General features: G+C 44.8%; 2 protein-coding genes across 4 annotated transcripts in view; one reads left to right on the plus strand and one right to left on the minus strand.

Annotated features, from left to right (window-relative positions):
* The window catches only part of ARID3B (AT-rich interaction domain 3B), a 32,374-nt gene extending 21,368 nt beyond the window's left edge, over nt 1-11,006 (minus strand). The window contains exon 1 of the mRNA XM_034409540.3: nt 10,356-11,006. Coding sequence (XP_034265431.2) covers nt 10,356-10,934 — 579 coding nt within the window. The 5' untranslated portion in view covers nt 10,935-11,006. The remainder of the gene's footprint in view (nt 1-10,355) is intronic.
* A 12,246-nt stretch (nt 11,007-23,252) lies between these two features.
* Nucleotides 23,253-24,495, plus strand: LOC117659303 (actin-87E-like). Of its 3 annotated transcripts, none has more exons than XM_087878078.1 (2): nt 23,259-23,519; nt 23,619-24,495. In XM_087878078.1, exons 1-2 carry the CDS (start codon nt 23,259-23,261, stop codon nt 24,375-24,377), a joined length of 1,020 nt encoding a protein of 339 aa, XP_087734204.1. In that variant the 3' UTR covers nt 24,378-24,495. The 3 variants fall into 3 exon arrangements, with proteins under 3 accessions (XP_087734206.1, XP_087734204.1, XP_087734205.1); XM_087878079.1 differs by having other exon boundaries at nt 23,259-23,390; nt 23,505-24,495; XM_087878080.1 differs by having other exon boundaries at nt 23,253-24,495.
* Nucleotides 24,496-24,706: the final 211 nt, after the last annotated feature.

A 24,706-nucleotide genomic window follows, 5' to 3' on the forward strand; every position in this document is an offset into this window, starting at 1 on the left:
ATTTAAATGGGATTTTTTTGATTTTGATTTTTTTTTTTAATTTGATTTATATGCCGCCCTTCTCCGAAGACTCAGGGCGGCTTACAATGTGCTCAGCAATAGCCTTCATTCTTTTGTATATTTTATACAAAGTCAGCTTATTGCCCCCACAACTGGGTCCTCATTTCACCTACCTTAGAAAGGATGGAAGGCTGAGTCAACCTTGAGCCTTGGCGAGATTCGAACCCTGCAGTAATTGCAGGCAGCTGGTCTTAATAACCAGCTTAATAACAGGGTGCCTTAAACCCCTGTACTACCAAGGCTCTTATTTTTATCGAATTTATTTTAATAAAAAACTTTTGGGGTAAAAATCTATCGTAAGATAGTTTTCTAGTTAAGATACATAAATAATTTAGTTTATTCAGCATGAAATGGAGCTTAGTCATGTAGCAGGAGGCTGTATATTCTGCAACACGGGGACTATCGGTGAGTCAACAGTGGGTCAAAGGAGTAGCAGAGATGACAGTTGCTCTTTAAAAACTATGATTTAAATTGAGTTGATTTAAATCAAGCCTTTTTACTAGTGATTTAAATCATGATTTAAATCGTGATTTAAATCAACTCGATTTAAATCAACTCGATTTAAATCAAATCCACCCTGATTGGCCCCCAATCTTTTGGGCACCAGGGACCAGTTCTGTGGAGAGGAAGATTTCTGCAGACTGGAAGAGGCATGGTTTCAAACACCGCCTGTATGTCACGCGTGCTTCACTCATTTGCGCGGCCCGGTTTCTGGCGTGCTGTGGACCGGTGCCGACCCCCCAACCTGGGGTTGGGGACGCCAGGTTGTCGACTTTTACAAGCTGGTTGCAAGCTATTTCTCGTAGGCTTCCTGGGATTTTGAATGGACACCCCCAATACATGACACGTTTCGTTCTATTGAGCCTCTGATCCAGACTGGGTAGAATTCACTCGTGCGCTTGTTGCCCTAAGCCGGCATGTGAGGGCATGCAGACACTTCTGCAGTTCAGCTCTTAAAGGACGGGACGAGTCCAAATAAGGATTTGGAAGTGTCGTTCTTCTACAGGGGAGGGGATTAAGTCCTCCAGGCATCTCCAAAGCTGCCGGCAACACCCCCACCCCAACTCACACCTTCCAGTTAACTATCCCAGCATGTCGGCTCCCTTCCCCAGAGCAGGCCAGCCTGGTTTTTACAGAAGCAATTAAGAGAGGCAGCTATTTTAGGATTACTCTCAAGCCACCTGGAGTATCTTATTAGAGTGGAATTCAGAGGTCCAAAACAATTGGGGTCTCTCTCTCTCTCTCCACCCACCCCACCCCCGTTTGCAAAAAGCCTGTTAAAACCTTTCCTTGAGGGCAACACTAGAAATTCCTAACCTGATCGTGAGCCCCTCTCCCACTCCTCGGATGATTTTGGAATTCGGCAAAAGAAAAAAAGGAAAAAAAAAAAAAACAAACAAACCCTGCCAATCATTTTAAGGACCTGCTCCTGGAGAAGAAGGGCGTTCAGCCTGTTTTCCACAGGAAGGAGCCATCCAAAGGGCTTTATTCTCATTGCAAAATTTGGGGGTGTGAGGGACAAGCAAAGCAAGAAACAAACAAACAAAACCAAGGCTGATGTGTGAAACATTCAACGGTGCTTTTTTTTTTTTTTTTCCCCAAAAAGGCAACTGGACTTTCTGCTTTTTATTCTCTGAAGAGGTTTCGCTTCTCACCCGAGAAGCTTCATCAGTTCCGACTCAGTCATTGGGTCAGAAGTGAAGAAGCTTCTCGGATAAGAAGCGAAACCTCTTCAAAGAATAACAAGAAACTCCAGTTGCCTCTTGGAGGGGGGGGAAAAAAGCAGATTTGGGACAACTGGGACCTGGATGTGACTGAGAATCTCTGTAACTGTGTGCGACGGACTTCTCAATACAACAGGTTGTTACAAAAAGGCAGACCCCCCCGCCCCCCAGTTGCAAGGTCTCTATTGGGGTCCCTCCCCCCCCCCCCTCAGTCCTGATTGTTGTTGGCATGGGTGGCTTACACACAATTCCTCCACGACACGGTCTGGACTGCATGACTGCAGCTATGGGTCATTTCACTGATCCACATACTTTCCCTGAAGGTAAGGGTTGCCAGCCAAAATCATCCAGAGGCTGGGAACATGTCTTGTTACGTCAATCGGTTCATTATTCTAGGTCAGTGATGGTTAACTTTTTTGGTGCCGAGTGCCCAAAGCACGCGAGCATGCGTGAGAATGCACATGCGTGTGCCAGAACCCCCAAAATGCAATGCAAGCGCCCCCCAGGCATGTGATAGGTTCGCCAGCACGGTTCCAGCTCCTAGGAACTATTTCAGGATTCTCTCCTTGGCATCCAGATGCAATGGGGATGGGGAAAAAAAATATCCTAATTAAGTATCAGAAAGCCAGGTGGTTTTTTTTAAAAAATGGTGTTTTTAACGTAGATAAAGCAGAAACTCAGTGATGCACAATTATCCGATACAAGGTAGTCCTTGATTTACAACAGTCCATTTACTGACCATTCCAAGTTACAACGGCACTGAAAAAAGTGACTTAGGACCATTTTTTCACACAACCGCTGCAGCCTCCCTGTGGTCACCTGACTCAGACTTATGACGGCTGCAGTGTCCGGGGGGGGGGCACGTGATCCGCGTTTGCGACCTTCTGACAAGCAAAGTCAATGGGGAATCCAGATTCACTTAACAACCACATTACTAGCTTAAATGCGATGATTCACTTAACAACCACATTAGTAATTTCATTGCAATGATTCACTTAACAACCGTGGCAAGAAAAGTCGTAAAATAGGGCAAAACTCGCTTAACAAACGTTTCACTCAGCAGCATAAAGTTTGGGCTCAATTGTGGTCGCAACTTAAAGAAATCTCAACCTGATGTTTAAATTAATTTTATTTTTATTTCTAATTTGTTTAATGACCGCCATCAAGACATCTTTTTTTCTTATCCTCTTTATTTCCTATCGCTCTTTAGGGCCTTTGTGGCTTAAATCGGCATGAATTTGGGAAGTGTTAAGAAAGGGAGAAAAGAAACTAAATTGACTTTTCGTTGGAGGGTTTCCCGGCCCCTTGAAAGACAGACAAGCTTTCCTCCTCGTTTGGTGTTGACAATATTCTCACCGCCCCACTTGTCATAAGCTGAGCCGGCTCTTTTGTCCGTAAGGGTGTCGGACAATTAATTACTTTGTGGTGGGACGCTGAATGGAACTCAAAGCGGACAAGCACCCAGCAGCCTCCTTCCTTTTGAGAGCAGCCTTTGCTAACAGAAAACGTTCAAGGGGGCTTTAAGATGACTTTTCTACAAAGAAAAGGGATTTTTTTTAAAAGAAAGAAAAAAAGAAAGAAAACAGGGAAGTGAAGAGGAAAATAACAAAAAAAAGAAACAACAACCCCAAAATAAACGGAACACCGAGGACACCTCTTAGCTCTGAATGCCTCAATTTCAAATAACGTCACACAGAAAGCCATTTTTAGATCAATCCCCAACTCTTGGGTGGATGCAAAATGCAAATTTAAGTAGCCCTTGACAGGAGAACATTACAAAGGGCAGGCAAAAGATTAATTCCCCCGACACGTTAAGGGACAAGAGCCGTCGCTTGGAACAAAAATAGGAATCTTGCTTCTCTCTCGTCTTACAAAATGGGTGAGTGACATCCACCCCAATGTCAATCTAGCCTATTAATAGACACCACAATCCTGGGTTGGTGAAATGAAGTGTGGATGGAGAAAGTCTTTACTGAATGTTCCTCCAAAGAATTCCAGGCGAGCAGAGATTTTCCTTTGGATTAAATAAGAAGAACGGATTTCAGCTCTCTGGTTTACAACAATACAGAGACATGTAAACAAGGTGTATAGGTAGTCCTCGACTTACGACCCCAACTGAGCCCCAAATTTCTCTTGCTTATGGGAGACAGTTGTTAAGTGAGTTTTGCCCCATTTAAGACTTTTTAATTCTTCAAGCCTTTTTAAAAATAAATCCAATAAAATTATCCAAGTTGCTCCTTTGATGGTGTATATGCACCAAAGACAAATTCCTTGTGTGTCCAATCACACTTGGCCAATAAAGAATTCAATTCAGCCCCCGTGGCCAGGGGGGCTTTCTATCAGGTTCGCCTGATACACCAATTGTGCCCCTTTCTAGATCGGGACTCCTTACGCACGGTCACTCAAGCGCTCGTCACTTCTCGTCTGGACTATTGTAACGCTCTCTACATGGGGCTCCCTTTGGGGTGCACCCGGAGGCTCCAACTGGTGCAAAATGCGGCCGCGCGGGGGATTATGGGAGCGACGGAGCGCTCCCACGTGACACCTCTCCTGCGCGAGCTGAATTGGCTTCCGGTGGACTTCCGGGTGCGCTTCAAGGTATTGGTGACCACCTTTAAAGCGCTCCATGGCTTAGGGCCGGGGTACTTACAGGACCACCTTCTGCCACCAATTGCCTCCCACCGGCCGGTTCGCTCCCACAGAGAGGGCCTCCTCAGGGTGCCGTCAGCCAGACAATGTAAAGGTAAAGGTTCCCTTCGCACATATGTGCTAGTTGTTCCTGACTCTAGGGGGCAGAGCTCATCCCTGTTTCAAAGCCAAAAAGCCAGCACTGTCCGAAGACGTCTCCGTGGTCATGGAGGCCGGCATGACTAAATGCCAAAGGCGCACGGAACGCTGTTACCTTCCCACCAAAGGTGGTCCCTATTTTTCCACTTGCATTTTTTTTACGTGCTTTCTAACTGCTAGGTTGGCAGAAGCTGGGACAAATCATGGGAGTTAGGCGGCGCTAGGGATTCGAACTGCCGAACTGCCGACCTTTCGATAGACAAGCTCAGCGTCTTAGCCACTGAGCCACCGTGTCCCTTTAACCTAACTTCTACGAGTACCTTAAAACAAAGTCACTAAAGAAATCTGGATTCCAGGCCAGATCCTTTCGGTGTCCTAGGTGTGGAATTTGACACCATGCCACCACATGGCTTGGCTTTTACAGCGATGGGGACCCCACAGAGGGAGAAGCTCCTCATTAAAGGCTAAACTGGAAACATTCTTAGAAACAATGAAGACAAACCCACCCACCCCTCAAAAAAAAAGTGGCTCCATGGACTGGAGAGGAGAAGCTAAGAGGGAGACGGATGCAAACGATCCCAATTGCAGATCTTTTTTAAGGGGACAGGAATTTGGAAGTGGTGGGGTGGGTGGGGGGGGGGAAGTGATTTTCATTGGTCTTATTCTCTAGTCATGAAGGCTGGAGGGATTGAGCGAATTCAGGAAGAGCAGAAAGTTACTCTTCTCATTGAAAACTTTCCAGAAAACTCACCACTTCTCACAGCACTGAAAAAAAAAAAAAAAGGATTATTTCACGTTAATGGCTGAGACAGGTACAGTAGTGTCCAAAATTGTGGAAATCTTTTGGGAAAAGTGTATTTTTGAGATTTGATGGGTAATAACACCCCTTTTTTCTTTCTTTTCTTTTTTTTTTGGCGTTTCAAGAGAATCCTATTCCACTGCTGGAATGGCCTGGGAATAGCCCAGACCTTCACCCAATTGAAAATCTATGGAGCCGACTAAAGAAACTGGTTAGTTGGAAGCGACCCAGCAATAAAACCCAGTTAATAGAAGCCATCATTCAAACCTGGTATCACATGATAATAGCTGCAGAACTCAAAGACTCAGTTCACTCCATAGGAAGACCTTGTAAGGCCGTAATAATTCATGCTAAAGGTTACCCAACTAAGGATTAACTGACACGGTGATCATTTTTGCATATCTCGTTTTTTCTACCTGTTTCACTTTTCTTCTTTATACTGTAACTGCTATTCTAACAGCAAATCCTTCATAAAAGTGATGGCATTACGTTCTTGATTAAATTATCTTTCCATTGATATATAATTTTATGGCACTACTCCCCCCCAAAAAGTGGTGTTATTAACTAGTTTTAAAAAATACACTTTCCCCAAAAGGTTTCCACAATTTTGGCAACTACTGTAGGTTTCTCCAGGTATTCTGCCGAAGGTATCCTCCCGTTTGTTTTAGTGGCCGCTCGAAGTTACCATGGCACTGAAAAAAAAAAGTTACTTATAACCATTTTTCACTCCGAGGACTGTTGCAGCATCCCCGTGGTCAGGGGACTCACATTCAGATGCTTTTTTTTTTAATTTATTTATTTATATGCCGCTCTTCTCCGGAGACTCAGGGCGGCTTACAATGCGTTAAGCAATAGCCTTCATCCTTTTGTATATTTTTTATACAAAGTCAGCTTATTGCCCCCACAAACTGGGTCCTCATTTCACCTACCTTAGAAAGGATGGAAGGCTGAGTCAACCTTGAGCCTTGGAGAGATTGCAGGCAGCTATGTTAATAACAGGGTGCACTAAACCACTGTACTATCAAGGCTCCTTGATGCTTGACCAATGGTTCATAATTATGACGGTCACAGTGTCCTGAGCAAAGTCAATGGGGGGGGGGATGCCGGATGCGTTTAAGAACCGTGTTAATGGATTCACTTAACATCCCTGTGACTAATTTAACAACGGCAGCGATCGTTAAGATCGAAGTCGTAAAAGTAGGGCAAAACTCACTTAGCAAATGTTTCATATAGCAACGTAAATTTGGGGCTCAGTCATGGACGTAAATCAAGGACCACCTGCAATTCCTGCTTCTTTTGCTTCGGTGAAAAGGTTTAAGAAAGCAAACAGTTGTTACTAAAGCTTGTTTGTTCTCAGTGCAGCCCTTCTCCGGCACAGCCTACACAGCGCACCGTTTATACACGTGGGGTATAAATATCCCTTGCGTAAACCTCAATTACGGTAACATGAATAAGCTTCCAGTCCTCAAAGCTTATAGCAAACATGCAAAAACGAGAAGGATCTTTTGCAATCTACTGGCGTTTTGCCCCCCTGCCATCACTCTGCTAAATAACTAATTCCCGCAACACGGTCAAACAAATCTAGGAAGGCAGTTTTCTCATTATCTCGTCCTTACTCTCATCTTCTCAAGACTATAACCATTTTTTCTCAGGTAGTCCTCAATTTATGAATACAACGGAGCCCCAAATTTATGTGGCTAAAAGCGAGAAATTTTGCTCAGTGAGTTTTGCCCCCTTTTACGACTTAAAAAAACTTGCACATCAAATTATTTTTTTAAAAGCCTGGTTGGAAAATAGGGTCTTTATAGATTTTTTTCTGCATGGGAGAAAAGAGCAAAACTTAGTCCCATTCCTCAGGGGCTGCATTCCTGAGCCCGGATGCGAAGCCGAAGGCAAAAAAAAAAAAAAAAAAAATCCTGGAAAAATGAAAGGATGATTGAAGCACCCCCTCTCAAAAGGATCAGTGTGCTCAGCATCTGAGAGGCTGGGCAATAAAACGGGCGCATTGAAATACTGTGGGAAATAAATGGAAGGAAAAAACCTGCCAAGTTACTTTTCTGAAAATGAACGGTGAGTCTTGCTAGATTCACCGGCTTGCCATCGATTGCCAACTCAGTTGTCTTCTCAATGCTGCCTGAGCCACTAAGACTGTAGTACCATTCTTCTTCTCATCCTTACTAGTACTTCTCTCTTCCCACTTATGGCTATATCCACGTTGCTTGTATCTTTACAATTTATATTGCTTTTATTGTTTCCTAGCATGATTTCATTGCTTATTAGTATCTTATGACTATCACTAAGTGTTGTATCTTATGATTCTTGAACGAATATATATTTACTGCTCAAAAAAATAAAGGGAACACAAGCACATCCGAGATCTGAATGAATGAAATAGCCTTATTAAATACTTTGTTCTTTACATACAGTAGTTTATACACTGCTCAAACAACTAAAGGGAACACAAAACTACTGTATGTACCGAACAAAGTATTTAATAAGGCTATTTCATTCATTCAAATCTTAGATATCTTCTGCTTGTGTTCCCTTTATGTTTTTGAGCAGTGTACATACATACATACATACATACATAGACACACACACACACACACACACATATATAATTTATATTTTGCTGATAAAAAAATTCAGCGAAATATAAATTTGGTATAAAATGATTTGTCGTGAATGCGACTGCTTGAGGGCTCCTGGATTGGAGCTGAAAGGCGAAAGGGATGCAGTAGGCTCCCTTCCCACATGCTGGGGTAGACCAGGTGTCTCGATAGAAAAACACTTATACACATACACACACACATCGTTTCCCTGAAAATAAGACATCCCTGATAATAAGCCCAATCAGGCTTTTGAGCGCACGTGCTAAAATAAGCCCTCCCCGAAAATATTTAAACACAAGAGCTGGAAATCAGGTAAGACGGCAAGAGGAGCCCCATCTTGCTCCATGCACCCCAAAATAATATCTCCCTGAAAATAAGGCCAAGCGCTTATTTTGGGGCTCAAAAAAATATAAGACAGGGTCTTATTTTGGGGGAAACACGGTATATGTGTGTGTGTGTGTGTGTGTGTACAGTGAGAGCATATGCACCAAAGACAAATTCCTTGTGTGTCCAATCACACTTGACCAATAAAGAATTCTATTCTATTTTCAACAATAGCCCAGGAGATGCTTGCTTAAGTACTTAAGGGAAGCCTCACAAACCGCCCCCACAATAGCACTAGACACCGCAAGAAGCATGACACAACCTCCGCCCCACAAAAGCGGATGCAATTACGCACTCAAACACCAAGAAAAAGTGCTGGTTTGTTTTTTTTTTCCGTTTGAATTTGCTGTTAAGAATCCGACACAATTACCCCTCGGCCCTTGCAGACAGCAAAACATCTGTGCAGATGTGCAGATGGTACACAACCCCAGAAACGGTAAAACGTGACCGGTGGTGCCACTCGCTCACTCTTGAGATTCTGGAATTCAGTGTGCCAAAAGGCCTAACTTGCACCAAGGAGGAGCAAAATACTCCTCCTAGTTGCATCAGCCGGCCTGCTTTTTAATTGCAACACTTCAAAGGTTCTTCGGCCACCGAAAGCACAAGGGCCCCCGAAAGCACAAGGGCCCCCGTTATTATTCTCAAGGCCGGAGCCGTCCTGAAGCTGTTGGTGTGAACTGCAAACACAACTTGTGAGGGGGAAACGGGCAGGGGGGGGGGGAGGCTTCCCAGGGTCTGTATAAATAGGAAGCCCACCGTCTTTCTTTCTTTTCTTTTTTTTTTCTATGCGCATTTCCCTCTTGCTTAATTCACGGTGGCAGTCAGGAGCCTCTGAAGGTTTTGGCTTCTGCTCATAAAAAAATGAGGAAACGTGCAAAGGAGCTGCTGCTAAGTTGGGGGTGGGGGGGAGAATAAGGGAGGAGGAGGAAGAGGAGGAGGAGGAAGAGCTGGCTTAAGAAACGAAATGGCTCACTTCCCAGAGCTCAGCTGCAGTCAAAAGTTGATTTATTTAAAAGTTTCTGAGCCAGATTCCTGTTTTTTGGCTTCCCCAAAGGATCCCACTGGATATCTTCTGGCCCAACTACCTCACAGGGGCCTGGCTAAAACAATAAAAATAAAACAAAGGGACCAACTTCATGCAGGTAATCCTCGTCTTACAACCGTTTGTTTAGAGACCATCCCAAGTTACAATGGCACTTATAATCATTTTTCACATGTGCGACCGTGGCAGTAACCTCCGCATGGCCAGATGATCAAAATTTGGATGCCGGGCAATTGGGTTCATAGTTACGACGGTGGCGGTACCTTGGGGGCGATGGGACCAATTTGGGGGGCGACTTTCTGGCAAGCAAAATCCATGGGGAAGCCAGACTCGCTTAACAACCGTGTTGCTAATTTAACAACCACGGCAAGGAAGTTCGTAAAACGGGTCAAAGTTCCCTTTGCTACGGTCTCGCTTAGCAATAGAAATTTTGGGCCCAATTATCTAGCCATTGGTAAAATTTTACCAATGGCTGGATAATAAAGCATGGAAATGAAATATGAAATGGATGTAATAATAAAATATATAAAGCGGTTTTTTTTTTATGGGAGATAAGCCATTGTTAAATAATTGGTAAATGAGAATAATAATATAATATAATAAATTGTCAAATAAGAGAACTTGGATATGGGATTAAGCACAAAAGATTTGTAACCGATCGATACGCTTACTGTAATTGTAACGGATGATGGTTGTTTTAAGTTTTGTTTAAAAATAAAAAAACGTTTTTTTAAAAAAAAGAAATTTTGGGCTCAATTCTGGTCGTAAGATGAGAACTATAAGTAAAAAAAAAAAAAACCTAATGCCCAACTACGGTGCACGGCTTTCCCTGCGTAACTAAGGAAAGAGCCACATCTAACACAACGCAACGAAACCCACAAGCTTCAATGGCATCCGTGGGGCAGGGCATGGGGTGGGGTTGGGGGTGGCAAACCCTTTGGACTGACCTGCTTGTGCTGCTCCTCCAGCCTCCACATCGGTCTCCCGGCGGAAGAGCCGGAATAGAGCAAGTTGGGGGTTTCTTTCCCTGCTTGGTCCTTTCCCTGGAGATTCCGCTGGGCCCCCAGAACTGGGAGAGGCTTAGAGGAAGGAGTCACTCTTTGGTTGTGGGAAACCGCTTTGGAAGCGTGAAAGTATTTGAGAGCCGATCGCGCATCCTGGCCAGTTCTGGGAGTGTTGTCCTCCAGGTCGCCGTCTTCTGAATCTTCCTCCCCTTCTTCTTCTTCCTCTTCTTCCTCCTCTTCCTCCTCTTCTTCCTCCGAGTTCAGAGCACTCTGGTCAAATGTTAGAGAAGCCGCCAGGACGGGGGGCATTCTAGCGGATGGGCCAAGGATGGGCCCACCGGAAACTTTGCCGGAGGTGGCAGCCATGCCAGCTTGCTGGACCGTCATCTGTTGAGGGAACTGGAGGGGAGGGTCTCTCATCTGCCGCTGGGGCCGGTCTCTGGACTCCATCGGGAGAGGGGCCACTTGCTGCTGCTGCTGCTGCTGCTTCTGCAGCTGTTCCACAACGGCCTCCAGCTTCATCCTGGGCTTATCATGGCTATGCCGAGAAAGGAGTTCGGGCGGACACGGCTCCAGACGAAGCCTTCGCAGAATATACCTGAAACACAAATAACGGGCCTGGATAATTACCCGTATTTTTCGGACTATAAGACGCAGCTAAATTTACAGGAGGAAAACAAGAAGAAAAAAAAAAGCTTTTGGCCTCCGCGGGTCAGATTTTTGCTCTCCCAGGCCCCCAGGAGCACTCTGCAGGGCTCCGCACAGCCCATTTTCACCAAAAATGCACCTGTTTTCACCAAAAACGCACCTGTTTTTGGCCTGCAGTGCTTCTAGGGGCCTGGGAGGGCAAAAATGCGACGCGCAGACGGTTCAGGCCGCCAAAAAATGCCTGTATTCGGTCTATAAGACACACCTAAATTTTCACCCCCTTTTTTTGGGGGGGGGGGAAGGTGCGTCTTATACTCCGAAAAAAACTGTACTTCTTCCTCTACCCTGCTTCCAAGAAGCTGCAAAATGAAAGCAGTCTGGGGAGAAAGCCCACGCACAATTCCATGTTTTTTTATTATGGAATTCCAGATTTCTCTGCAAAGCGATGCCTTCCTTGTAGTAAAAAAAAACAAACCCCACCCCAAATCAGCATCAGAAATGATTTTATCGTATGGGGGCACGAGACCCTTTCCGCCTCTCCTCCTGCCATATTTTCTTTGAAAACATCTTTGTCGCTTTCTCTTAATGCTACGCAAATGGTCTGTTCCTGCATAATGAGAGCAAAATAGGATTTACAACCCCAGGGAAGGGAAGAGGGGGGAAAAAACCACCATCCAATAATGTCCACCAATTGTTGTTTTGGCATTACAGTCTAAGCAAAGCATGCAGAAAGATCTTTTTCTAAAAAAAAAAATTGATTTATATGCCGCCCTTCTCCGGAGACTCAGGACGGCTTACAATGCGCTAAGCAATAGCCTTCATTCTTTTGTATATTTATACAAAGTCAGCTTATTGCCCCCACAAACTGGGTCCTCAATTTACCTACCTTAGAAAGGATGGAAGGCTGAGTCAACCTTGAGCCTTGGCGAGATTCGAACCCTGCAGTAATTGCAGGCAGCTGGTCTTAATAACCAGCTTAATAACAGGGTGCCTTAGACCACTGTATTACCAAGGCTCTTCATTCAGAAATGGGTGCAGCCAACTTTCTTCCTCGGTTGCTATATATGCGGCTTTGATTCCAGAGTTAGGATAAAAATGGCGGAGGGGCTGAATGCAAACACAGTATTTCGGCAGCCCAAATTCAAGAAGCCAATGCAAGACTGAAAGACTAACTTACAACCTAGTCCTCCGCTTACAACAGTTTCCTTTAGTGACCGTTCAAAGTTACAACGGCATTGGAAAAAGTGACTTAGGACCACTTTTTTTTTTTTTCACATACATTTTTCACCCTTATGTCCGTTTGCAGTAGCCCCAGGGTCACGTGATTTAAAATTGGCAACTGACTCACATTTATTGACCGTTGCCGTGTCCGGGAATCATGTGATTTCCCCCTTTTGCAGCGTGCTCAGTTACTAACACGGTCGTTAAAACGAATCTGGCTTCCTCACTGGCTTTGCTGGTTAGAAGGCGGCAAAAGGGGAACATGTGAGCCCAGGACTTAGCAACCGCCATATAAATACATGCCAGTTGCCAAGCATCTCAATTTCGAACACGGGATCACGGGGAGGCTGCAATGGTCCTCGTGTGACAAACAGCCGTAAGTCACCCCCCCCCTTTTTTTTTGAAGTGCTGTTGTAACTTCAGTCACTAAGCGAATGTGGTTGCAAGTCAAGGACTGACTACCTGTAGTAAATTTTGCGGCTCTTGGGTGGCTGGCAAGAAGCAACAAGAAAACTCTTTGCAGCTGGCAATTATGAGTTCAAGTGTCTGTCCGTCATCCTCCTCCTCCTCCTCTCCTCCCCCAAAGCAATTGTGACTTTCAGATGTAATAACAAGAGCTGATGAATAACGTACTATTTAAAGTTAAATATATGCCATAATATCCCCACCCTCTGCCGTGACTGTGCTTTAGGGCACCCATTTTCCTTTGTTTGTCACATCTGCCTTCCAGAGAAGTTTATTTTATTTCCCGACATCCAATTTTAATTTAGAAACACCACAGGGCACGGGGCACGTGAAGTGCCATCTACAGGGAGATAATGAATAAGGGGACAATAAATATTGAATGAGCTGATGGTCAAAGGATGAAAGGCAACAGCCACACAATCATTAAAGGGCGGAAATACATCGGGGGAATCATTATTGGAACAGAATTTCTTGATGTGGTGAGAAATCAAATTGCAAAGGAGAATGGAAGAACAATTCCCTTTGTTTTGTTTTGTTGTTTGTTTTAGCTACTCCTCTGCCAGCACCGAAGCACTTAGCTTCAACCCAGATAAGATGCATAACTTTAGCAAAAACAGACCCTCCAAAAGAGCAATAGGACGTTTTGCTAAAATTAAATATGCGCCTTGTCTCCACCGGCAATAAAATAACCCCCTCTGCTATTTTAAGAAAGACCGAATCATCAAGAATTTCCCGTGACTCTCTTGAATGTTCTGTGAAACCAGCTTGGAAGGTCATCGGCAATCCTGTTCACACTCAGGCTTGTTACCAATTTATAGTTGTTGTGGTGGTGGTTTTTTACTACAAAGACAATTCAATGCATGCATGCAGGAACAGAAGTATCAGTTCGGGCAGCCACAATGGTAGTAGCTAAAATTCTGCAGGTCTACAACGCTATTTGAAACATGCTTAAGTTGCAGTTAGTCCTTGACTTATTGATCATTTGTTTAGTGACCGTCACTTACAGCTGGTCCTCACACTTAAAACCACGGCAGCATCCTCATGGCCACAAGACATGAAGCGGCTGCAAATACAAGCAGATTACCAAGTACCTAAAATGCAACCATATGACAATCGTGCAAAGTTGCAACAGCCTGCCCACCAAAAGGTAGTTATGACCAGATTTTGAAGTACTGGATGGTTGCAATCCCACCCCCCCAAAATTGCAACCATTAGAACTGCAAAATCTGGTCAAGCTGTTACGACTTTGCCTGATTGCTAAGTCAGCAGTCATTAAGTGAGGACTGTCTGTACATAAAGGTAAAGGTTCCCCTCGCACATATGTGCTAGTCGTTCCTGACTCTAGGGGGCGGTGCTCATCTCCGTTTCAAAGCCGAAGAGCCAGCGCTGTCTGAAGACGTCTCCGTGGTCATGTGGCCGGCATGACTCAATGCCAAAGGTGCACGGAACGCTGTTATCTTCCCACCAAAGGTGGTCCCTATTTTTTCTACTTGCATTTTTTACGTGCTTTCGAACTGCTAGGTTGGCAGAAGCTGGGATAAGTCACGGGAGCTCACCCCCGTTAAGCGGCACTAGGGATTCGAACCGCTGAACTGCCGACCTTTCGATCGACAAGCTCAGTGTCTTAGCCACTGAGTCACCGCATCCCTTCTGTACATAAAACTGCCTACATAATAGCTGCATTCCTGCACTCCGGATGCAAGTTTAAAATACATTGCAACAGATAAAGAATAATTTCCAAAGAAAATCTTATGAACACTTTTTAAACATCTTCTGGTTCCAATGCAGGCATCTTACACTGAGCTTCCTGGCCTGGAAAGCTCAGTTGTGCAAGAGGTGCATTTGCATATTAATAGGATTACAATAACTTATCCCCTCCAGGCGCTAATACTTTCTTTGTGCATAATGATATAACCCACAGTGAGTGACATGATACAGGCTGGATTTGAGAAATCTCAAAGGCCCAAATTAGCCATGATTCTAAGTATGGACATAACTCAAAGCAGCAGTTAATTTGAAACAAAAAAAAAGGCAACAAATACTTTCAACTCTTCAACTCAATTCTTTCATGAATAGCAAGTTTATAAAGTTCTGACGGATAGAATAATATTTTCTTCTCTATTTTGTACTGTTGGCAACTGTAAAGGGACTTCAATGAACAGCAGGCTGAAGAGAAGAGTCACACAGTCCTTACTCAAGCAGCACTCAAGGTTTACTCCCGAAAAGATTGAACATAATTGGAGGGAGATTATCTTCACTACATAAACCATGACTAAAAGTGCCGTACAATGGAAGCACAATGTTTGCTGTTCTCCCCAATTGTAGCTTATTAGTTTGGTGTAGTGGTTAAGGCACCAGGTTAGTAACTGGGAAACGGGAAGTTCTAGTCCCACCTTAGGCATGAAAGCCAATTGGGTGACTTTGAGCCAATCACCAGGAGACTGGAAGTTCTAGTCCCGCCTTAGACATGAAAGCCAGCTGGGTGACTTTGAGCCAATCACCAGGAGACGGGGAGTTCTAGTCCCGCCTTAGGCATGAAAGCCAGCTGGGTGACTTTGAGCCAATCACCAGGACACGGGGAGTTCTAGTCCCGCCTTAGGCATGAAAGCCAGCTGGGTGACTTTGAGCCAATCACCAGGAGACGGGGAGTTCTAGTCCCGCCTTAGGCATGAAAGACAGCTGGGTGACTTTGGGCCAATCACCAGGAGACGGGGAGTTCTAGTCCCGCCTTAGGCATGAAAGACAGCTGGGTGACTTTGGGCCAATCACCAGGAGACGGGTGAGTTCTAGTCCCGCCTTAGGCATGAAAGACAGCTGGGTGACTTTGGGCCAATCACCAGGAGACGGGGAGTTCTAGTCCCGCCTTAGGCATGAAAGACAGCTGGGTGACTTTGGGCCAATCACCAGGAGACGGGTGAGTTCTAGTCCCGCCTTAGGCATGAAAGACAGCTGGGTGACTTTGAGGGCACCAGGCTGGGGATAGCTGCAGAACCCCCCACCCCCCCCACAACCACCCCAATCCTGGAGATGTCTAGTGCTCTGGACTACAACTCCCATCATCTTCACATCATCGCAAGGAGAGGGGTCCGGCGCGCTGAGCACAGGCAGGCACCCAATTCAACACCTCTGCTGAGCGCCATGTCGGGGACTCTGCAGACCCCTTGCCCCCAAAGGTGAGGGCTGTCTAAGGCTCTGGACTACAGCTCCCATCACCTTGCTCATTTGCTTGGCAAAGATGGGGGGGGGGACACATGCTGAGGGTGGGGGAGGGGCGGGAAGAGCGGGAGCTCTTTGGTGGGCGCCAGGTTGGGGACCGCAGCAGCAGACAAACACACACACCCCGCCCCGCAACCTGCACCTATCTAGGGCTCTGGACTACAATTCCCATCACCTTGCTTGGTAAGGGCGGGGGAGAGGGGCAGGGAGATCGGGAGCCCATTGCAACCCGTCTGGAGGGCGCCACGTTGGGAACAGCTGATCACCCCCCCCCCACCCCGCCAAACCTGGGGCTATCTAGAGCTCTGGACTACAACTCCCATCATCTTCCCCACTTGCTTTGCAAGGGACGGGGGAGCTGCTGAGGGTGGGGGAGGGAAGAGCAGGACGTCACTGCAACCAGGTTTGGGGGCCGCAGCAGCAGACTCCCCCCACCCCCACCCCACCACCTGCAGCTAAATCTAAGGGCTCTGGACTACAATTCCCATCACCTTGGTAAGGAAGGGGGCGGGGAGAGCGGGAGCCCATGGCAACCCCTCCGGCGGGCGCCAGGTTGGAAACAGCTGATTCTCCGACTTCCCCCCCCACGACACCCCCCCCCCAAACCTACCTGGACTACAACTCCCATCATTTTGCTCATTTGCTTCGCAAGGAGGGAGGGGGGGAAGACATGCTGAGGGTGGGGGAGGGGAGGGAGCCCATGGCAGCCCCTCCGGCGGGCGCCAGGTTGGAGGAAGGCGGCCGGAGAACGCCCCCCCCACCCCCTCAGGGCTTCCCGCCCGGCAGCTCCGCGCCCTCCCCGAAAGAAAGCCCCCGACCGAGCCGCCCCCCCCGGGAGAAAGGAGGGGGGGTCCCCTGGGGGAGGACGGGGGGGGCGAGTCCCAGCCCGGCCCTCCCTTCCCCGCCGCTCGAAGTGTGTTTGTGGGGCGGGTCGCCTCACCTCCTCCTCCTCCTCCTCCTCCGGCGGGGTCTCCTTCGCCACAGGCGCAGCGCCCGCAACAGCAACAGCCGCCTCAGCCGCGCCCCCAGCCCCCTCCCCCACCCGGCCGGAAAGAGGGGCCGCAGGAGGGGACTCTATGGGCCACGCGCCGGAAGTGGCGTCACCGAGCGGGTCCCGGCCAGAGAGCGGCGGCGGGGGGTGGGGTGGGAGTGGAGAGCAGGAGGCGGGACCCCTTTCGCCACTTCCGGTTTGGGAGGGGAGGGGGGGAGGAGGTTTGCAGAAAGCTCAGGGTTGCCCTGGGCAACCGTGTGTGTGTGTGTCTGTGTGTGTTTTAATAAAATTATTTTGAAATTAAATAATTGTTAAAATTATTTTTCACCCTGCAAAGAAGAGAGAGAAAAGCATGCCCCAAATTCCACATTTTTTTGTGTGTGTGTGGAAGAGAAGAGGGGGGAGGAGGGAAATATTGAAAGTAATAAAAAAATATAAGAAGGCATATATTCACAGATATACATACATACCCATGTAGAGAATATTTCTAGCTGCCAGAAAAGAAGCTCAGAGAGCTGTTTCCTAATACGATTTGATTGCTTATTTGTACCCTATGACTATCATTAAGTGTTGTACCTTATGAACGTATCTTTTATGTACACTGAGAGCGTATCCACAAAGACAAATTTCTTGTGTGTCCAATCACACTTGGCCAATAAAAAATTCAATTCAATTCAATTCAATTCTATTCTATTCTATTCTATTCTATTCTATTCTATTCTATTCTATTCTTATGATTCTTGACGAATGTATCTTTCCTTTTATGTACACTGTGAGCGTATGCACCAAAGACAAATTCCTTGTGTGTTCAATCACACTTGGCCAATAAAGAATTCTATTCTATTCTATTCTATTCTATTCTATTCTATTCTATTCTATTCTATTCTATTCTATTCCATTCCATTCCATTCCATTCCATTCCATTCCATTCCATTCTATTCTATTCTTCTGATACACGCACTCCTTACAAAAATAAATAATTCCCCCCAGAGATACGGAGGATTCCGGATCTGCGCACCTTCCGCCGCGAGTTGAAGACGTTTTTATTTCATCAAGCTGGCCTCGCCTAAATCTTCTCCCTTTTAACTGTAAATTTTAAATTTTTAATGTATTTTAAAATTATGGGTTTTTAATTATGGGTATTAATTCAGCCAAATTTATTTAATTCATTTTTATTTGATTTTAAATTTTGTATATTTATGTGTTTTACTTCATGGCTGTGCACCGCCCTGAGTCCTTCGGGAGTAGGGCGGTATAGAAATTCAATAAAATAAATAAATAAATAAATAAATATGGATATAATTATGCATATACACTATCGTTTTGAAACTTCTAATCCCAAGTTTTCGCATCCCCTAGAATACCGTCTCGCACCCCACCCACCCCCGCAGTTGGGAACCTCTGATCTAGATAGATCAATTTTGCAGGCCAGAGAATAGTTGAAGGCTGTATGTTGGTCTCTCCAGAATTGAATAATAAGTATTTGAGCTGCTTGTGCATTGGTGAACTGTCAGAAGAATCAATTTTAAAGATAAGGCATAATAATAATAGACTTGATAGGTGGATAAAAATGCCAAGTCCAGTGTAAATATCTGTCTAACTGCAACCAACTATAATAATAATTATAATGCAAACATTTTCCTATCTCAGGTCCATGGGAAGGACTCAATAGGTGGATAAAAATGCCAAATCCAGTCTCAAGACCTGTCTGACTGCAACAAGCCAATATCCTCTGACTTTGGGCAGCTCACAACAATGACTTAACATATATGCAAATGATGTATAGATGCTCTTCATATGACAGGCTAAATTTGGGCCAGATTAGTCCTACCTTATGGAAGAAATTCACATTAGTATTAAATTTATTAAGTCTGCCCACCCCAAAAAAAAAAACTCTGGGCTGCCAACGGGTTTACAACAATTAATGGCTGAACTATGCAATGAAATACTAAGCCAAAAAAAATAGACACTTTACATTGTAATATGATCGTTGAACCTCATTATAAGCACTGTGGGAAAACTTGAAAAGCCAGACCAGAAACAGATAATCCAGAATATAATCTAACTATGTGATCACTAAAAAATAACAATTTGATGCATAATCAGTTATGGAATTAGGTATATAGTCCATGCATGTAATTGTACAGTTCCACCCACATATATATCAGATCAAAATGAAGATTATTCAGTTGGATCCAGACTTAAAAGTTTTGTTGCAATATAATAACAGCACAATTAGTCTAGTCACTTATTACACACACATTACATGCAATTAGTATGTCAAATTCTCCATTACAAGTTACTTCTTTCTAAATCTACTTCTTTTTCATTGAGTTTAAAGGGGATTACTCTGAATGGGAACTGTCCTTCTACACAACTTTTCATTTCACACACAATGACACCGAATTAGAAGTGCAAATCTACCTGCTTTTCTTTGCACATTTATTAGAGTAAGCCTTATTAAAATTCACTGAGATTTTAAATATATTTAAATTTGCCATTTCAGAATAAGTCGGTGTATTCACATTACTATTTACAACACTTTGCAGGTGGTCCTTGACTTACAACTGTTCATTTAGTGATTGTTTGAATTTACAACTGACACTGAAAAAAGTGACTTACGGCTGTTTTTCATCCTTGTGACCATTGCAGCAGGTCACGTGATCAAAATTCAGCCACTTAGCAACTGACTCGCATTTATGACAATTGCAGTGTCCCAAGGTCATGTGATCCACTTTTTGCGACCTTCTGACCATCAAGGTCAACAAATGTCTCACTTAGCGACAGAAATTTTGGACTCAATCGTGGTCATAAGTCGAGGACTACCTGTACTTTTATTAAAACTAGTGACTGATCTTTATTCTCTTAGTTGTCATGGCTGATTTACAGTTCTCCAAAGCAGCACTTCAGATTTAGGACAGTAAAACTACACTTTTTATTTTCCAAAAATGCCATGGATTCAAAAGTACAGGACTGTATTGTACAGGCAAAAGTGGTGCCACTCTATCCCTTACAGTCTCGATGCCCTTTTCTTCCATAGAGATGTTAAAGATAGAGCGACGTTGTATTTTGCCTCCATGGAGGAGGGAAAAATTGTTCAGACCGGAAGTCTAGTTTTATATTTATTTTATATTGTTTAATAATCTCTAGTTTGCGGGATAGGAGGGACAAAAGTGAGACAGAACTGGGAGGAGAAAACGAGGGGAGGGGAACGAAAAACCACAGCAGAAGCAACGCCAGGGAAACCATTCTTTGAACGGTTACTATAGCAACCGCAAAGCGGCAAGCCAAAATGAAGGGCGGAGCAAAAACAGCGCCGTATTCTTCCGTTCCAGAAAAGGGCGGGTCTTCCACAGCGGATAGCCAATGGGAGGGCGGAGGAAATATAAATGCCTCCTGGCGGGAGAATATTGTAATTACGTCGGAAAAGAACAAGGAAATCCTGACGATGGCGCATGCGCAGAGCAGCCCAGATGTCTAAGTTTTGTTGGAAACTCAATTTAGTGCCTTGACAGTATTTTGCTAAGAAATACTATGTGGACAATTGTATTTTTAGCCAACGCATTCAGACCAACATTTCTTAAATTATAGTTTAGTCTTTATTGTTATTGCATGGCTTCCCCATGGCAATTAGTTTTCAAATCAGCTGTAATGATTTGCAATCCTATGAGCTTAGGAAAATAGAATAAAAATACATTTGAAATATTGAAAGGACGGTGGAGAAAAAGGTTAGGAAAACAAAGCCATTCATCCTGCACAGATCAGGCGAGAATCAATCCCTCCCTTCCTGTTTTCAAGAAACTGCAAACACTTGATTTTAATAAATGTTTTATTTATGCCGATAAGGAAATTAATCTTACATGATCCATCTATCCATCCCTCTATCCATTCATCATCTATCTATGTCTGTCTCTCTCTCCCATCTATCGTCTATCAATCATCTATCTATCTATCTATCTATCTATCTATCTATCTATCTATCTATCTATCTCACATCTCTCTCATCTCTCTCTCCCCCCTATATATCTATATACCATATATCTATCTCTATCACTCTCATCTATCTGTCCATCCATCCATCCATCTACCCACCCACCCACCCTTCTATCTATCTATCTATCTATCTTATCTATCTATCTATCTATCTCACATCTCTCTCTCTCTCACATACACACACCCATATCTCCCTCCTTCTCTCTCTCTTGATTACTTTAACAACCAATTCTCTACGACATCCCATTGTTTACAGTATGCCAGTCTCTGAAACTGAGTAAGCACCAGGAAATGTTCTTGAAATATATACAGAAGAAGTTTTGGAATATGTCCAAAGATATATTGCTGATAAAGGCTCCTGTTTAACCTTATTTGGTTATACTGTAGTTGTCCTCCCTACAATATAGCTATGTTTTAATGACATTTACTTATTGCACAAACAGCCCATATTCACAGCTGCTCACAGATAAGTATAGGATCAAAGGGCAAGACGAGCAGGAAACTGATAAATACCAGTGGGGCAAAAAATCAAAGGGAAGGAAAGGATTTGATCCTTGCTGACACAATTGTGGAATTAAGTGCCGAGCTAACCATCTTGTCTTGGGGTAAGTATGGACTGGATTTTAAACCATCACTCTCCCTAAATGTTCTGCCCATATTGGCTTGAATGGGGTTGCCAGTAGTGGATTGAGAGAAGGTGAGTTGTAAGAGGAAGTTAGATGAAAAGATCAAGAAATCTTAAGTTTCCTTTCAAAACTAGCTCAGAAGCTGCTGGCTTTAGTGGTAGAACATCCCCTCTGCATTCAAAATGTCCTAGGTTTGAACTCTGCCTTTGTGAAAAGCATCTAGAATGAGCCAGAAACAAGAATATGGAACAAAGAACAAGTCAGATGGGAAGCTGAGCTAAAACAGAACCGGACCCAAATGAGAACTGAATGAAGCTTGAGGAAAACCTTGTAGCCCAACTAATGTTCCCCTAAAATAGGAGGTTGTTTAGGGAAGCTCTTTTTAATGGTCATCCAGAAAATTTTTTTACAAGAAGGTCCCCAGCTCTAGTTTGTATAAAGGTAAAGCTTCCCCTCGCACATATGTGCTAGTCGTTCCCGGCTCTAGGGGGCGGTGCTCATATCTGTTTCAAAGCCAAAGAGCCAGCGCTGTCCGAAGACGTCTCCGTGGTCATGTGGCCGGCAGGACTAAATGCCAAAGGCGCACGGAACGCCATTACCTTCCCACTAAAGGTGGTCCCTACTTTTTCTACTTGCATTTTTTACCTGCTTTCGAACTGCTAGGTTGGCAGAAGCTGGGACAAGTCACGGGAGCTCACCCTGTTAGGCGGCACTAGGGATTCGAACCGCTGAACTGCCGACCTTTCGATCGACAAGCACAGCGTCTTAGCCACTGAGCCACCACATCCCTATTAGTTTGCATATTCCTTAGCAAAATGTTCCATTGGACCTTCTGGCTAACAACGGCACTAAGTCAATTGAATAAATTTCTTCCAGCCCTTGTCTCTTAAAAGTGCGTTATTCAGCTCTTAACTCTGGTTTGTTTGTTTTTTTTCTCATTTGAATATGGGATAAGGGAATGGTACGAAAGAAGATAGGTTGTTTTAGGTCAGTGATGGCCAACTTTTTGGCATGTCGTGTCAAAAATTTTGAAAATGTCTAACTCAGCTCTGCTGGCATGTCACCGACTGTCATCCCCTGAACAAAAGAGAAACAATTCTGTATATATCCATCTGTCCATCCATCCATCTATCATCTATCTATCTATCTATCTATCTATCTATCTATCTATCTATTATCTATCTATCTAAATTAGATATTAGATATTTAACTATCTTAAATTAGGCTGAATGATTTAATTATTTTAATAAGCTTTTAATTTTTGTTGTACATTGTTTTTACCACGGCTGTTCACCGCCCTGAGTCCTTCGGGAGAAGGGCGGTATACAAATATAATAAACTATCTATCTATCTATCTTCCACAGTCCAATCATGAGGGATGCTATGTATTAACTAAACAAATATCAATTACCAGGGGTAGGGCGTTCTCTGTGGGTGCCCCCACCCTCTGGAATGAATTACCTATATAAATACATGAAATAAATAAATAAATAAATAAATAAATTACAAAAATGAAATACAAGTAAAGGCCATTCCCTTCTAACACTGATGACATTACGTGGTATGTGTGCAAGAAATCAACCAAGCTCAGAGAGTCCCAAGGAGCCCTCATATACTGAATTTTGCAGGATGGAGATAGTGTATTCTTAATGTCTCTGCCTGGTTCTCTCCTAGGTTTACCTACCAATGGCCGACCAAGAGACCGTAGCGCTTGTGGTGGACAATAGCAGCAGAAACTGCAGAGCAGGAGTTGCAGGAGAGGACCTCCCCAGAATAGTACTTCCTCCCATCATTGGGAGGCCCAAGCAGCAGAGTGCAGTGGAAGACAGAAAGGCCTTCTACGTGGGAAGTGATGCTCAGAGCAGGAGAGACGTCTTGAGCTTGAGGTCCTCCTTTCATTTTGGCTTTATTAACAACTGGGATGACATGGAGAAAATCTGGCACCATGTTTTCTACAAAGAGTTGCAGTTGGCTCCGGAGGAACATCCAGTCTTGCTTTCCGAGGGCTCCAGGGTCTTTAAGAGCGAGGCAGAGAAGATAACCCAGATTATGTTCGAGAGCTTCAATGCATCAGCCTTCTACTTGGCCTTTCAAGCCGTGCTCTCCCTCTACGCTTCCGGCCGCACCAATGGAGTAGTTCTGGATATAAAGAACGACCGGATGGATCCTCTCCCCATCTACGAAGGCCATGCCCTCCGCCGTGCTCTCTTCCGCATGGACATGGGTGGCGAAGACCTGACGGACTTCCTTCTGCAGATGCTGAATAAAAGAGGCTACCACATCAAACCAGAAGAGAAGGAGATGGTGGAGGACATCAAGGAGAAGTTTTGCTACGTGGCCCCGGATTTTGTGAAAGAAATGGCCACCGCTACACCCTCCTCTTTGGAGAAGCAGTATGAGCTACCCGACGGGCAAGTGATTACCATTGATACCGAGCGTTACAGGTGCCCCGAAGGCCTCTTCCAGCCCGGATATCTGAATAAAGAATTTTGTGGCATCCACGAGATTGTCTTTAACGCCGTGATGACGTGTGACCGGGATCTCCGCAGCACCATGTATAAAAATGTCGTGCTGGCAGGTGGCACCTCCATGTTCCCTGGCATTGCTGAAAGGTTGCAGACGGAGCTGCCGCCACTGCTTCCCTCGAATGCCGAGGTCAACATCGTTGCCCCCCCGAATCGCACGTGCTCATCGTGGGTTGGGGGATCCCTCCTAGCGTCTCTTCCTCTCTTTCAGCAAATGTGTATCAGCAAAAAGGAGTATGAGGAATTCGGCCCAGCTCTTGTACACCGGAAGTGCTTTTGAGGGTTTGGGGGTTTTTTTTGCTGCTTCTGTTCAGTAGTTACATGTCAAAGTAATGTTAGAAGCAGAATAACAGAGTTGGAAGGGACCTTGGAGGTCTTCTAGTCCAACCCCCTTGCTTAGGCAGGAAACCCTATACCCGTGATGGCGAACCTATGACACCTGTGCCACAGGTGGCACGCGGAGCCGTATCTGTGGGCACGCGAGTGTTGCCCTAGCTCAGCTCCAACACGCATGCATGCGCTGGCCACCTGATTTTTGCCCCTTCCGGGTCCACCGGAAGTCAAGAAATGGGCTGTTTCCGGCCTCTGGGGGCGGGGGGGGAGGAGGGG

The sequence above is a fragment of the Pantherophis guttatus genome, chromosome 13 (assembly GCF_059756535.1).
Source record: "Pantherophis guttatus breed Tessera chromosome 13, ASM5975653v1, whole genome shotgun sequence".
Lineage (NCBI taxonomy): Eukaryota > Metazoa > Chordata > Lepidosauria > Squamata > Colubridae > Pantherophis > Pantherophis guttatus.

What these genes read in the sequence shown, in the direction of transcription:
- LOC117659303 (XM_087878080.1), top strand. Translation starts at nt 23,259, where the DNA reads ATGGCCGACCAAGAGACCGTAGCGCTTGTGGTGGACAATAGCAGCAGA.